This window comes from Podarcis muralis, chromosome 2 (assembly GCF_964188315.1).
Source record: "Podarcis muralis chromosome 2, rPodMur119.hap1.1, whole genome shotgun sequence".
NCBI lineage: Eukaryota > Metazoa > Chordata > Lepidosauria > Squamata > Lacertidae > Podarcis > Podarcis muralis.
In genome coordinates this window covers 43576142-43590096 of record NC_135656.1, presented here as the reverse complement: position 1 = coordinate 43590096, position 13955 = coordinate 43576142, and the positions used below count along the sequence as shown (strand labels likewise).

Sequence of the window (13955 nt, the reverse complement as noted above, 5' to 3'; positions counted from 1 at the left end):
TCTAAACTGAGACTGCTGATAGAGCTTATATACCTGACTGCTCAGGAAAGGCACCTGGAGTTTCATGGCATAATAATGTTTTATTGTGTTTAAACTTCCCACATTGCAGCTTTAAGGCATTCCCCTAAAGCCAGTTCAAATAGTTCCATATTGTCTCTGCTTGTGAGCCACTAGTTACTTTAAACCAGGAAGCGGTGGATTTAATGTGATTTAATATTCTGATTAAGAATGCATGAAATAACCACACATGGGATAAAGGGTTAAAATTAAATCGTCATAAACCAGGAAATTAAGTCCCTGATGCTTCTAGAGAATGAGTTACAAAGTCTGATACTGATATGATTACTGATATGTTCTCAGTGCAATATGTCTATCTATGCAATAATAAATAAAAAGTCCTGCATTGTAGCAAAGAGATTTCCATGAAAAATCGAAACTAATGGAAGTCAAATTTCTAAAGCCACAATCCTGCTGAGTTAGGTGGGGAAAATATATCTGACCTTCAGAAGTATTAGAAAGATAACTGTGAATCCTCCATATTTCCAAAAATATTTGGTTATATTTAATTATGCTCTGTGTCCCCATGCCTTTAATTTTAAAAACCCAGTCAATATTCATAGGTTTAGCACTTGTTCAAAATCTGAAGTTACACCAAATATTATCATTACCCTGGAAGTTCAAGGCTCGCAAACCATGTAGTCACTTCTAAGATCACCTTCTCTCAAGAGATGATGAAATGAAGGCACATACAAATGTATTTCAGCTATCCAGACAAACTGGCATTCTTCTGAACATACATTCTTCATGGGCCATGGAGATAGGCTGCCTTTTTATGGAAGGTACTTTAGAGACAGTGATTTATATCCAATGTTAGTCATATCACTGAAATTAATGGACTTGACCAACTTAAGGTGACCAATTTCAATGGTTCTAAGTAAATGGATAAAATTCCATCACTTGATCCTATTTCTTCCTGGCATATACTGAATTAATCCTGTGCCAAGCAAATTACAGATATGATTATGAGTGAGGTTCAAGGAACGCCAACCACCCACACAGGGAATGAGAATGAAGACTAGACTTAACACTTCCTTTTAGCTTTCTATTTGAATGTGTATTTTAAAAAAAAAAACTTTTACAAAGAAAAATAGGCCTGGCAATGGAAGTGACAAAAGAAAGAAAGCATGTTATCTCAAGGGGTTTTTTTTACTTCTAGTGACTGAAACAGCCTTCATGTGGTAGCATTCCAGAGTCACAAATACACTGAAGCATCATTGGTCTGTTACATTTCTGCGAAGGAGTGATTTTTTTGCTATATAAGGCCAAGCTGGTCTCTATATAAGCAAGCAATCTTGAATTCTGTGCTTAATTTTCTTTAAAAATACAATCTACAGTTCATCCCTGTGAAATAATGTATGCAAATAAAATCAAGTGGCATAATTTGTCATCGTTGCTCAATTTGTATGGATTTTTTTTCATTTGGGGATATTTGAAATTGTTTATTCTCCAATGGTTGTGATGTGGACAGTAGGCAGGACTTCCATAACAATGGGAGGAAAAGGTTCTTTTCACACAAGGAGACTTTAAAAACAGTATTGCCAGAAGGGCCATTTTAATAATGTCTACCTCCAACCTGCCGATTCTGAATATCCATTTAAAAACAAACAGTCCATCCATCATTGGAGAAGTATACCAGAGAGGAAAAGTGGCACTGCACCATTTAAATTGCAAAATGTCTCACTCACTATCCATCAATATGATCCATGAATTCCTTTGGAATTCAAGCAGCAAGCTGCCATGTTCCTCTTTGACTACATTTACCCACAAAGAAGACATGGAAGTGAACCATTTACAGAAAAATCCTAGGCATGTCTACTTTTAAAGTCCCAGTGATCTCTCACATGTAGAATTTCAGGAAGCAATATGTTTTTTGAGACACAGCTAATGTATTTTATACAGGTAGTTGCCAATCCTATATATTTGCAAGTGTCACCTAAGTTTCTCCATCTGCCAATTCAATAGACAGCTTACAAAATAATGTTTGTGGGATTGTTCTTTGCCATTAGACTTCTAGGCAATAAAAGACACAGTGGTCATATTTTAAACTTTCTATACAGCCACAATAGAAAAAAACAATTCAAAGTTAAAGCTGGAATCTTTCCATTCACTCAAATATAAGAGAAATTAACTAAAATTAAGTTTTCCAATAAATAATTGGAAAAAAATGAAGCCAAAAAGTTGGAGCTGAGATGGGATTTTGTGGCAGTACCTGATCAGGTGTGCAGACTCAAGTAAAACTAACCCACCTTGCTCGCAAGCTGCTCTGGTTGCATAGTTAACCTTGGTCAACAATGAGTTGCCTGCACCATGTGCACTTCAGATGGCTGCCATGAACTGGCAAGTCAAGAGTAACACATGCTTTAACCTAATAATCATACAAACTATCAATCTGCTGCTTTCAGAAGAAAGTGTTAGAATAATAACTACTTGAAAATGGAAGGGTAAGAAATTCTGCTGGATGGCAGCTGCAAAGAACAAGTGGCATAGCACAAAAGCACAGGTAAGAGCTAGTGGTAGAGGCAAGACTGGAAAGCATTGGAAGGTAATCTAATGAAACACATTCCCATCCTGAAAGGCTTCAAAGCACTGCAAGGCAAGCACCCACTAGATAAAATGGCAGACTGGTCTCTGTACTTTCTATACTCAAAGACTGCTGCCTCTAGGGTAGAAAAACAATGCAGTAGCTATTTCACAATGCACAGCTAAAGTAGCTCAGGGTAGAAGGTGAAGAAACCCATTTGCATCAACTAAAGAAAACACTTGGCATGATAGGCTATGCCAAGACTGTGACTTTAACATTTACAGTGCAACCCTCTTCATGTACTACCATGGACTCGTCCAATCTGCCATGGATGCTTTGGTTGAGATTCCTGCATTGCAAGGGGTTGGACGAGATAACCCTCAGGGTCCTTTCCAACTCTACAGTTTTTGATCCTATGATTCTATAAGCACCAATATGCCCAGAACCTAATTAATTCATTAATCTTAATAAGAGACATCACTACAGCAATATTAATAGTACAGCATCCTTTTAACTTCCAGAGCATAATTTTAACATCCAGAAGATCAAGGACAGCTCTCTGTAAGAGGCAGGGAAGATTCCAGCACCATGCAACAGCAGCAAATAACTAAAAAATGAGGAATTAGCTTTCTTTCTGCTGTAGACTCCCACCCCATATCATGTAGGGTATGGCATTAGATCTGTGCTTCACTGAATTGTATTAACTGTTTAATGGATGTTCTTAAACAATAAAATAAAGCTATCTCTCACCTGACCTTATTTTATCCAATTACAGCTTATTTAGGTAGCAATTATATATTTACTGCACACCATGTACAATAAAAGCCCCAGTGAATAACACTGGTCCAGAGAATTGTCTGAAATAGATCATTTAGGTCCATCTCTGAAGCTTAGCATATTTGGGACCAAATGATACGTAGACAGGAATCTGCATGGAAAACCTGTTAATAGTAATCAAAATTCTTTTGGGGGAAAGAGGCATACAAAGGTAACAAATACATATAAATATATGCCCTCCTGAGATTATATCAGAAACACAGTCTGGCACCGTTGTGGGATGCAGCAGACACTACTAGGAGCTTCATAGAAATCTGAGCCCTGCTCAACTCTAAGGAAGGCTACTCTGTTCCCATCTTAAAATCCCTACAGCAGCTGCCCTTGACTAAAAGGACAGTCTTGACTTTCTGCCCTAAAGCAAACTAGTGTGCAACAGCACTGACAGTCTGCTACTGGGTTCTACCTCAGAGGCAACTGCACATCACAAAAAGCAGAGCCTACTTAATTTTGCTGTATGCAGGTTGACATTTCAACATTGCCTTTCCACTCAGGAAAATCTAAGGAAATGTATGGCAATATGAATTTCTGCCATTTGCCACTTGAGGGCTCTGGCACGTTAAAGTGGAAGGTGGAAGATAGAAGGCGGAAAATACCAGTGTGAAAATTCAATGGTTACCTGTCTTCAGAAAGTGCTTTGACATCATCAGGAAAGGAAGGTGCTAAGCAACTACTGCAGCTGTGGACAATCAAAACATGTTTTCATGCATGGCCTTACATACGCTTGGCCTAGCCAGTCTTGGCAAGTAAGGCTAGATCAATAGTAAAGGAGAATACGAAAGTGGGGAAGGAAGCAGGGTCAGACACACACTTGGAAGAGAAGCAGACAAGTGGCAATTCTATGCAGTTGAAGGAAGCATTAAATAAATGATGCAAGAAATCCAAGCTGCGATGATAAAAAGTTCTGGTACCTGCACGTTGGGATGGAGCGGGAGCAGGGCTTAGAGTGATCACAATAACTGGATTGGGAAAAGGAAGAAAAAAACACGATAAATCACAACAGAAACAATCAAATCATCAAAATGAAAACAACTCATATTCAAATCAATTTCAGGATAAAGAGTGGAGGTGGCAAGAAACCAACAAAGGGGACAGACAAGGTGAAAATGTGATGCATCAAACAGTAAGGAATCAATTCCACAGGTTTCACATCCCTAGCGCTTCTAACATGAAAAAAAGGCTATGGTTCTTGTTCTGTTAGTCAACAATTCCCTTGCACAGCAGTGTTCTGGTCAATGGCCTTCCTTCCTTCCAGAAAGCAAAACCCATTCACTATGGCTTCATCAACAATCTAGCCCAGTGCTTCACAATCATAGATATACATGAAATGTACTTAAAGTACCCAGGGGCAAAGCTCCAGTTTTTCAAAGCCAGCATCAAATGTCTATGTTCCAAGATTGCACCTGGCTGACTATATTATGTGCATCAAACTCCACTTCTTTTCGGCACCAATGCCGTTCAAATATCTCATATTCCTAGATGCCTAGGAAACCTTTTATCTGTGATGTTCCAAGGTCTGATCACAGTATAAAGACTTGCTTTAAAGGCCATGATCTTGCTATACTCTCAAAATGACGTTTACTAACAGCATTTTGAACCATAAGAGGTGACTAGGATAATCTAAAGGCGATAACATAAATTATGCTCCTTGATTCTATTTATGTTAAACAGACCTCTCATAAGCAACATCTCACCTTATTCAAAACCTTATGCCCCTGCAACTTATGAAATATTTTCTACTTTAAGGTATCAAAGCGTTCTAGTTTTTACCCAAGTGCTCAGATGCTAATAACTTCTCTTCATTTCCCCTTGAAAATTGCTTTCTAAAAGATTTCCACCCCAACTGATGCACGTAAGTAATTTCTTTTTTGTTATAAAATATGCCCATTCTCTAAGAAAAAATAAAAGGTAAAAAAAATTCACAAAGTTTTTAGTTGATCCCCAAGAAGTAGAAATGATTGCTCCTGCTTTTGAAAGTTAATGAGATTAAAAAACAACTGATAAAAACAGTATCTTCTCCTAACAGCCTCTACCTCAGGGATGAAGGACCTGGGGTGCTCCAGAAGTTAACAGACTTCCAACTCCCATGAGACCCAGACAGCACTGCCAATTGTCAGGGATGATGGGAACTGTATCTCAACAACCTCTGTAGGGCCTTAGGCTCCCCACCCATACTCTAGCTTATCAAAAGAAAACCGCCACTCTCTGAACCATCACCTTATTTCTTCTTTCATTCTGTTGGACCACCACTAAATGCCCTGAAAGGAAACAAGATCTGAAATAGGATATGAACTCCTTGCTTTGCTTCATGATAACACATGGAGGTTAATTAACTGGCTTACTGATCTAAATAATGTTATAAGCAATATGAACAGCAAACAAAGTACACCTGCTCATAACATCAAATCATATACATACAATGAAAAGCTCTCTGGTGTTGCTTCTTGCAGACTGAGGCATAAGGCAGTAGTTTTCAATCAGTGTGCCACGGCACCCTGGGGTGCCTTGAATGATGTTCAGGGGTGCCATGGGCAATACTGGCCTCTGTCCCTCTTTCCTTCCCTACCTTCATATGATGCCTTCTTGCATCTCTGCCTCTCAAAGGCTTGCACAGTTGTTGTTTGTTGCAGCAGCCTTGGCTACAAGCTCCCAGGTGAAAGGTGTGTCTGGAGCTGACCAGGGCATGCTTCCCAGGCCCCTGTGGGGTAGTGAGAGGAGGCACCTCTCTTTGGGGCAAGCGAGGCAGCTCAGAGACCAGGGGCAGCAGCTGCAGATGCCCAGAGGACTCCCATGGGGAGAAGAGAGGTGGCTGAGGGAGCCCTCCACAAGGGAGCTGCCAGCTCTGGAGGCAAGGGGTGACATAACTGGGCTCCTGAGCCCCACAGGGGTATCGCACAAAGAATGTAGTTGGTCAAGGGAGCCATGGACCCAAAATGGTTGAAAAACTGTGCCATAAGGATTACTTGGTAGGACTTCTGTCACAATGAAATCAATTTTATAACCTACCAATGATGGCATCATTCACAATAAAAACCTAGTTGTACTTCCAAATATATTCTCTTGGACTTTTATAACTCTTCAAAACTTCAATTCAACCCACCATTTATTGTGAATACTAACTGTAAATGTATAAGAAATCCCAATTTCCACTCTGTTTTTGCAAGTAAGAGCCTGAATAAACAAGAACTGATCCTCGCCATCTTAATAAAATAAATCAAGAAGCCATGTCTCAGTCCTAATTTTAGTTTCCCCCTCATTTTAGTCATGGGTTCACTAAGAGACACTGGGAAGCAAATCTCTCTAAACTACAGCCCCTTTCTTAAAAGTGGTACATACAACTTTATAGAGTTGCTATGATCACATTATCACTGAAAAGTGTTTTACACAAGAGCATTGTTACAAGAATTATAAGTATGAGAAGTCTATACCAATGTAACAACTTGTCAAAATTCTACTTGCCTCATGCTAATAATTTTAAAAGGTGTCTTAAATTGTCATAATTAGTTAAAATGGATTAACATGATCTGCTTTAAAAGAGTTAATATCAGCAAGGCAACTTTCGAACACTCCATTTTCATCATGTTCATTTACATCTGGCATAGAAGCACCCAACAGCACAAACCAGAAGTCACACATATTCTACAAGAAACCACTATTAACATCTTCTTACAAAAAGCCTGCAATTATGAAGACATGGCCACATAAGTCATTCTCAAATTTCACTCTCTAAAAGGATACCCACATGCAAAATGAGATGTGATAGCCTGAAATGTGAATCAAAGTGCAGTGTAGAATTCAGGAATTTTATATCAGAAGCTTGAGAGTACGGCAAAAAACATCAAGTACATAATAGCTTTTTGTTGCCTTTGTGGACTACCCAGAACAAAATAGAAAGAGTTGAAATTCATAAAAGTCACCTTCAATAAAAACTTTTTATTCTGCATAAAGCAGACTGACTCACATTACACTTAAGTTTGAGGCTAGTGTGTAAAACAAAAATCCTAAAGCATAAACTTTTGTTTCTCCTTTTAATCTCTCACCTACACTACCCTTGTCTCATTCCACTAGAGAAACCAAGTGCATGTCTTGTCCTTTTTAAATGAATACAAAACCTCCTCTACCTCTACGATCTGGTAAATTAGACTTTCTCTGTTAAATAGCTGTGGATCATCCGACAAAGTCGGAAGGATACAGACCTTGGTTCTAGTTCCACTATACCATATAAGAAGGTCGCATCTATTCTTACTGAAGAAATGCTTCTTACCGTAATTAGGGAAGGACCATGACTCTGTCACTCTTGTGAAATATTTTGTAAACATTCTTAAGGTTAATGGGGTACATTATTAGGCATTCATGAACACTATCTCCCTCACACAAATGTGTGGAAAAGTAAGCATACAAGATTTCAGAAAGACAGAATGTGACCTAAACAGAAGTAAATAAATAAATATTTAGAAATATTTAGAAATTTAGAAATAAATATTTAGAACGCCTAGATCAGAAATGGCAATTCAATTGGATGGGGGGTTAGTTCAATGACTCTCCCCATGTGTTCAAAGTTAAGGAGTTTGCAGAACCACATGAGCAGGAATTGGCTCTTGCCAATTACACAGCAGGAAGGCCCACTCACCTGCAATTAGCACACAGGAGAAGGGGCTCTACATATATGCCAACATCTGTGCATCAAGATCCCAACTTATGTGGAGAACCTTGATGCACACGACTGATGTTTTACTGTGGTTTCCTATTTTGTTGGAAGCCTCCCAGTGTTGGGTAACCCAGTCAGATGGGTAGCAAATAAATAACTATTATTATTATTATTATTATTATTATTATTATTATTATTATTATATGCATAGCAAGCCTCTTTTCACATAATAAAGTGTGGGGTACAGGGCTGCTAGATGCTGCAATAGAGCCAGGATTAGCTCGTGCAGCCCCACAATCCTCCTCAAATAGTCTCTGAATAAATGGAAGGGTTATCAGAAACCTCCCCTAACTAATTACACACACATAACCTATTAACCTATGGTAACATACACAGTGTAATCTCCACTTCCAGCTTCTAGACTCAGGATTGAAAGAAGCTACATCCAAGCCACAAAACCACAATGGAAAGTGGAACCAGAAAGCTTTACACTCACATTAAACCCACAACTAGGAGCTTGTAGGAGCTAAAACATCCCTTCCTATCCCCCGCCCCCGACATCTTACACCAGGTGAGCTGATTTGAAAAGTGGCACAAAACTGAATCTGCTCTTTGTTCTTTATTGGATATTAAAGAACAATTCAAATATTAGCATTACACTATTGGAACTGCTCGTCTATATCCTGGATTCAGAAAACCCCAGTACTATGTAGATACAAGAACCACGTGGGTGCATGGGATAATATAATTACTTCCCACACCACCAGGATAAGAAACAACCACATTCCAATTTCAATCTCAGCAGAGATCATGTAATACAAGGACCAGGAAACAGAAGAGAATCCCATTCTGTCTCTGGCCAGGACAGCAGGGCCACTGGGAGCCTGCACCCCCTGCCTCACAGGAAGTAAGGCAAAAGGGAGACCAGTCTGGCCCCATTCATCAGCCAGAAAATGAGCAGCTGCCGGAATTTGCTTCCTCCCTCCCCCTTGCTTCTAGAAAGAACACTCAACTTCAATTGCCAGTTGCCCTGAGACTAGAGAGCTGATGAAAAGCAAGCTCTGGTCCCATCCAGCAGCTGCTAGATTGTATGTGTGAATTGGGGGTGGGGGGTTGTATTGTTACCTCCTGCTTGTAAGTTGCCTTGAAAATTGTTTGATTGAAAGGTGGGACATAAACCATCAAAATTAATAAATAAGCACCCACTCACATGATGTTTGTTTGCGCACATTATCACGGCACTGGAGGTCCAGACAGTGTTGAAATAGCTCCCATGCTCCAGAGGTAATTCAACTTTAAAAGCAGTGAGGAACAGATGAGCTTCACATTTTTCCTCCTCTCTTTAAAGGGAAATCTTCTCCCTTTCTCAGTGACATAGCTACTTCTGGATTCTGCTCCAGCAGCAGGCAAATGCATGCAGTAGAGGCAAATGTAGGGACAGAGACCTCCCAGGCACTATACTGAATGGGGTAGAGTGTAACTACCTGCACAGGTAAGAGCCCTGTGTCTGCACCAAAACTTTGAGCTGTGCATGCTTAAGTCTCATTTGTTATAATTGGAGATTTGCTCCAACCATAGAATGACTATCAGAGGTACTCTGATCAACATATTAAGCCATTGGCTTGTCAGAAAAAAAATTATGATTTAGATTTGTTGTTCATTTCACTCTTGCCCTGGCAATTTCACCTTGGCCACACAGGTAAGTGCCTTATTCACAGAGACAGACTATACAGCTAGAATAATCTACTGCCAAACGATTAGAAATCAGACTTTAAAATATTCTAAATCTTTTCAATGTCACTATCATTATAATATACATTCTATGTTGCTTATGACAAACTTATACATGTTATCAACACACTTTCTAATATTTTGTCCTGTGTGCCAAGTAAACTAGTAGCAATACAATACAATTACAGGGGGAAATCCTTCAGTGGTACAAAAAATTATTAACTCCATGTTAAATTTCAGCTCTGTATCTCAAAATATGGGTCAAACAGGTATAGTAAGCATAAAAACTTGGGCTGTTGGTTGATCATGAAAATTTTAGTCTGTTCAAAACCAGTAGCTCAAGTTTGTAGGTTTTGACCCATACTCTACTGACTGAGCTTTTCTGGCTGTGAACAACCCGGACAACTTTATTAAAGGGAGGCCTATAAATATGCCAAATAAGTAAGTTCCTTCCTCAGCTCTCTTCTCAAGTGAATATATTCACATCTTGCCATCAGTTATTCCCAAACTACATGCTGGAGCATCTAATGTGTCATGAGAGAGGCTGAAGTGTGTCTTGAAAAAACTAATTCACCATATTGGATGCCTACACCTGTCTATATACACCTGTCTATACACCCTCAGCATATGGAGGCTACAGGTAAGTCCTTGCCATAGTCCATGGTACAATTGGCAAGTGCTTGGTCTTCCTAGAAACACCAATGAAGATAACTAAACAGAAACAGTAAACCAAGATGCACTATTAACTAGACTATGACACAAGAAGGATTTCTGACACACATCTGAGTAAAGGGTGAAAGATGCATTCAATTTTAATCCAATATGGGGTGGGGAAACCATATCAGTTTTGGAAGCACTGCTATATACACAATATGGAACTTTCCTGTATTTAAGTTAGAACTTAAATAAAGAGCTCTTGTGAACTTCTTCGTTTACAAAAAGATACTAGTCCAGCAAATGACAGGAACCTGATCTAGAGAAGCATACACTTGGGGACATTTCTGAGCACAGCATATCACTATTTCATGGTATTCCTAACCCACCCCTCCTCCCTCTCCACTGCAGGGTGTGAGCAGTTGCTTAGACTTCCCTAACTTTAAAAACATAGTTATAATGTGGCAATTGGGGGGTCCTAAATCCACTTTTACTTCCTCCAGTATAACAGTTACAGCATAACTCCTTGTATATCAATTTTTCTAATCAGACTACAGTACATGGGAATTCCTCTTGGCCCCACGAAAGAAACTCTTGAGCTCTAAGTACTGTCCTCATTTTTAAATAAAATCTCAAAGTACCACGGTCCACTAACGCCATCACATCATATGCTCAACACACAGGTGGTTTCCCACCCCCAGGAAGATCGATTAACCTAAGGTCCCCAATGACCTCCTGTCTGTGCCCCCTACTGCTACACTCATTTCTTCTCCTTCCACCCTGGGTCCTCCTATAAAAACCCACACGCAGATCATAGCCCGGGCACTAGGTCCCAACTCTGTTCCCTACACGTTTCTTCCTTCTCAAACTCTTCCCCGCCCCCCACGCCCACGCCTTCCTCCAAGTCCCTTCCCCACTGGATTCTTTACCTTTCCCCTGGGGCTTCTTTCTCCCTGCCCCGGTGTGTCCTGGCCTTGGGCCTCCGCCTCCCCCAGGCTCCGTGGTAAACAAGAGCCCCCTTGTTTCCCCGCCCCGGGTTTCCCGACCCCTTCACTTCTCCGGGAGGACCTTTCCCTACCGGCCCATCTCCGGGGCAGCTCGGCCCTTCCCCTCCCCGCCCCGCATCCCTCCGGCCCCGGGGCTCTTGCCCAGGCGGGCCCGTGCCAGTCGCCCAAGCAGGGGGGGCCCTGCCGCGGAGCCTCCCCTGCCGCCGCCGCCGCCCCCGTTTCCCCCCTCAAAGCCTCCCTTACTAGGCCGAGTCCGGGCCGGACTGATGTCCAAGTTGAGGTCGATGCGCCTCCGGGCCTCCCTGTTCTCCTGCTTCAGCTTGGCCTCCAAGCGGGACAGTTTCTGCTCCAGCGAGGACGCCGCCATCTTCCCCCCCTCCCCCGGAGCCGCCGACGCTGCCGCCACCGCGCAGCCAGAATACACAAACACCGCAGTGCGCACGCGCCGAAAGGACCAACCAGGCCACCATATTATCATCCTCCTCCTCCGCCCACCGCAAAGGCACGGCTCCGCTTTTGCCCGCTGTGCTTGTTTTGCCTCGCGGCTTTTCCTTGCTCGCGCATGCGCGAGGGCACCAAAGCGCTGCCCGAGCTCAGTATCCGCACCGCCCGGCCGTCAATGATATTTCGGACTTTCCCTATTCGTGCATCTCCACTCAGCTTTGATGGGGACTAGGGAGCATGTCCGGGAGTCATGACGGGGTCGGAGGGGTGTTAGAAGATGCTGCTCAGTCAATAGAATCTGAGGCTCTTAAACTCAGGGTCCTGGGTGCAAGTTCCGCGGGGGGCAAAATATTACTGCAGGGGTTGGAGTAGATGACCCTCTGAGTCCAACTCTACAGTTCTGTGATTCTATGGCACGTACCTCTCACACTTGAAGACCAGCCGGAGCTGAACTGCTCCAAATACGGAAGAGCATTTTTTCCTGCCTGCGCTTGGGTTTCCTTTGTGCTTCTTTAGAATTTGTGTACTTGTTGCATTTATATGCCGCCTTTTCTCGCGTCTCCCCAACCCCCTGCCTGCACTGTTCTGGGAGTTCTCCCCACACTCCGGAGCAGGATGCATTGCACTGCAGGGCACTGCTCTAGTGGGAGCTGTCGCACTGGCTTCTGCTAGGTCCGACCTGTTGAATCAAATAGGAAACTAGGAAGCGCAGATAAGGAACCAATGGAACCAGCTACAACCTCATGAAAGGTCGCTGGGAATCACAGTTTGCTAGGTTTTTTATAAGGTTGTCTATTTCTTGGTATTGTGGAGTACCCATGATAGAATGTTTGCTGGGACATCCAGTGTAACAGAGTACAGGTCTGGGAGTCGAAAGAGCTGGGCTTATATTCCTTAGAGTTGCTGCGGATCTGTTTCCCATCTAAAATGTGAACTGTGGACTTTTAAGGGTCTGGTGCGAACATAAGAAGAGCCTTCTGGCCCATCTAATCCAACATCCTGTTCTCACAGTGGCCACCCAGACGCCTGTTGGAAACTCACAAGGAGGACAAGGGCACTCTCCCTGCCTGTGGTTTCCAACAGCTGGTATTCAGAAGCATTTTGTCTCCAGCAGTGGAGGCACAGCTAGTAGCCATCACAGCTGGTAGCGACTGACAGCATCCTCCATGAATCTGTCTAATCCTCTTCAAAAGCTGTCCAACATTTTGTCCATCACTGCCTCCTGTTTCATAGTTTAACTATGCGCTGCATGAAGAAGTACATGGGAAAGCATGTTATGAGATAACGGCTACCAAAGTACAGAGCAAAGCAAGCCTTTATTACATTCTCTTAGATGGTGATCAAGTTAGGGTTTAAGAAGAAAACTGCATGTGTATATACGTGCGCACACGCCTCCATCCTAAGACACACACATCTTTAATTTTAAATATATGCCTTCTACTTCAGGGGTGGGGACCCTCGGACCCTCCAGATGATGGATTCCAACTCCCATCACCATCAGCTGACATTACTAAGGATCAAGGATGATAGGACATGTAGTCTAGAAATGTGTGGAGAAGGACCATGGGTTCCCCACACCTTACCTACTTGATTCTTACCTACATAAAAATACATATACAGATTGTATCAGAAGGAAATGTCGAATCCTTACAGACTCCTAGAATTTTTCTGTGGAAGGTGCAATGCTAGCGGGGGGGTGGGGGAGAGAAATGCGTTAATTAGTTTTACGTACTGGTTTTCCTTTGACTTTCCTGCCATGGTCTGTCAGCTCTAATTCAGATAACATCACCTGTGTGACTTTAGCTACAGTTAAGTATGTTTTGCCTTTAGCCAGAACATTCTGATAATAATATAGGTTTCTTCCAGCAAAATGCAAACCATAACAGACCATTTCATTTCTATGGGAGTACAGTACTTTTTGTCTTCTGAGTTCCACTGTGTTGCTCCTTTCTGTTTTTGGCATTCTTCCTTGTTTGTGTTTAAAATAAGGGACATTGTCCTGAATTGTTTTTGGAACTGGGGACACCACAGAGCTGTCTCATTTAACTAGAGACTA

At 41.9% G+C, this 13955-nt stretch overlaps 1 protein-coding gene across 3 annotated transcripts in view; it reads right to left on the bottom strand.

The window, feature by feature from the left end:
- Positions 1–11884, bottom strand: part of MAP2K7 (mitogen-activated protein kinase kinase 7) — a 34178-nt gene extending 22294 nt beyond the window's left edge. Inside the window, exons 1-3 of one of the 3 annotated variants that reach the window (XM_077924383.1) lie at positions 11699–11884; positions 4327–4374; positions 4035–4094 (exon numbers count right to left, since the gene is read on the bottom strand). In XM_077924383.1, coding sequence (XP_077780509.1) covers positions 4035–4062 — 28 coding nt within the window. In that variant the 5' untranslated portion in view covers positions 4063–4094; positions 4327–4374; positions 11699–11884. The remainder of the gene's footprint in view (positions 1–4034; positions 4095–4326; positions 4375–11698) is intronic. The other 2 variants (XM_028717323.2, XM_028717324.2) reach the window with 2 other exon arrangements.
- Between the last annotated feature and the right edge of the window lie 2071 nt (positions 11885–13955).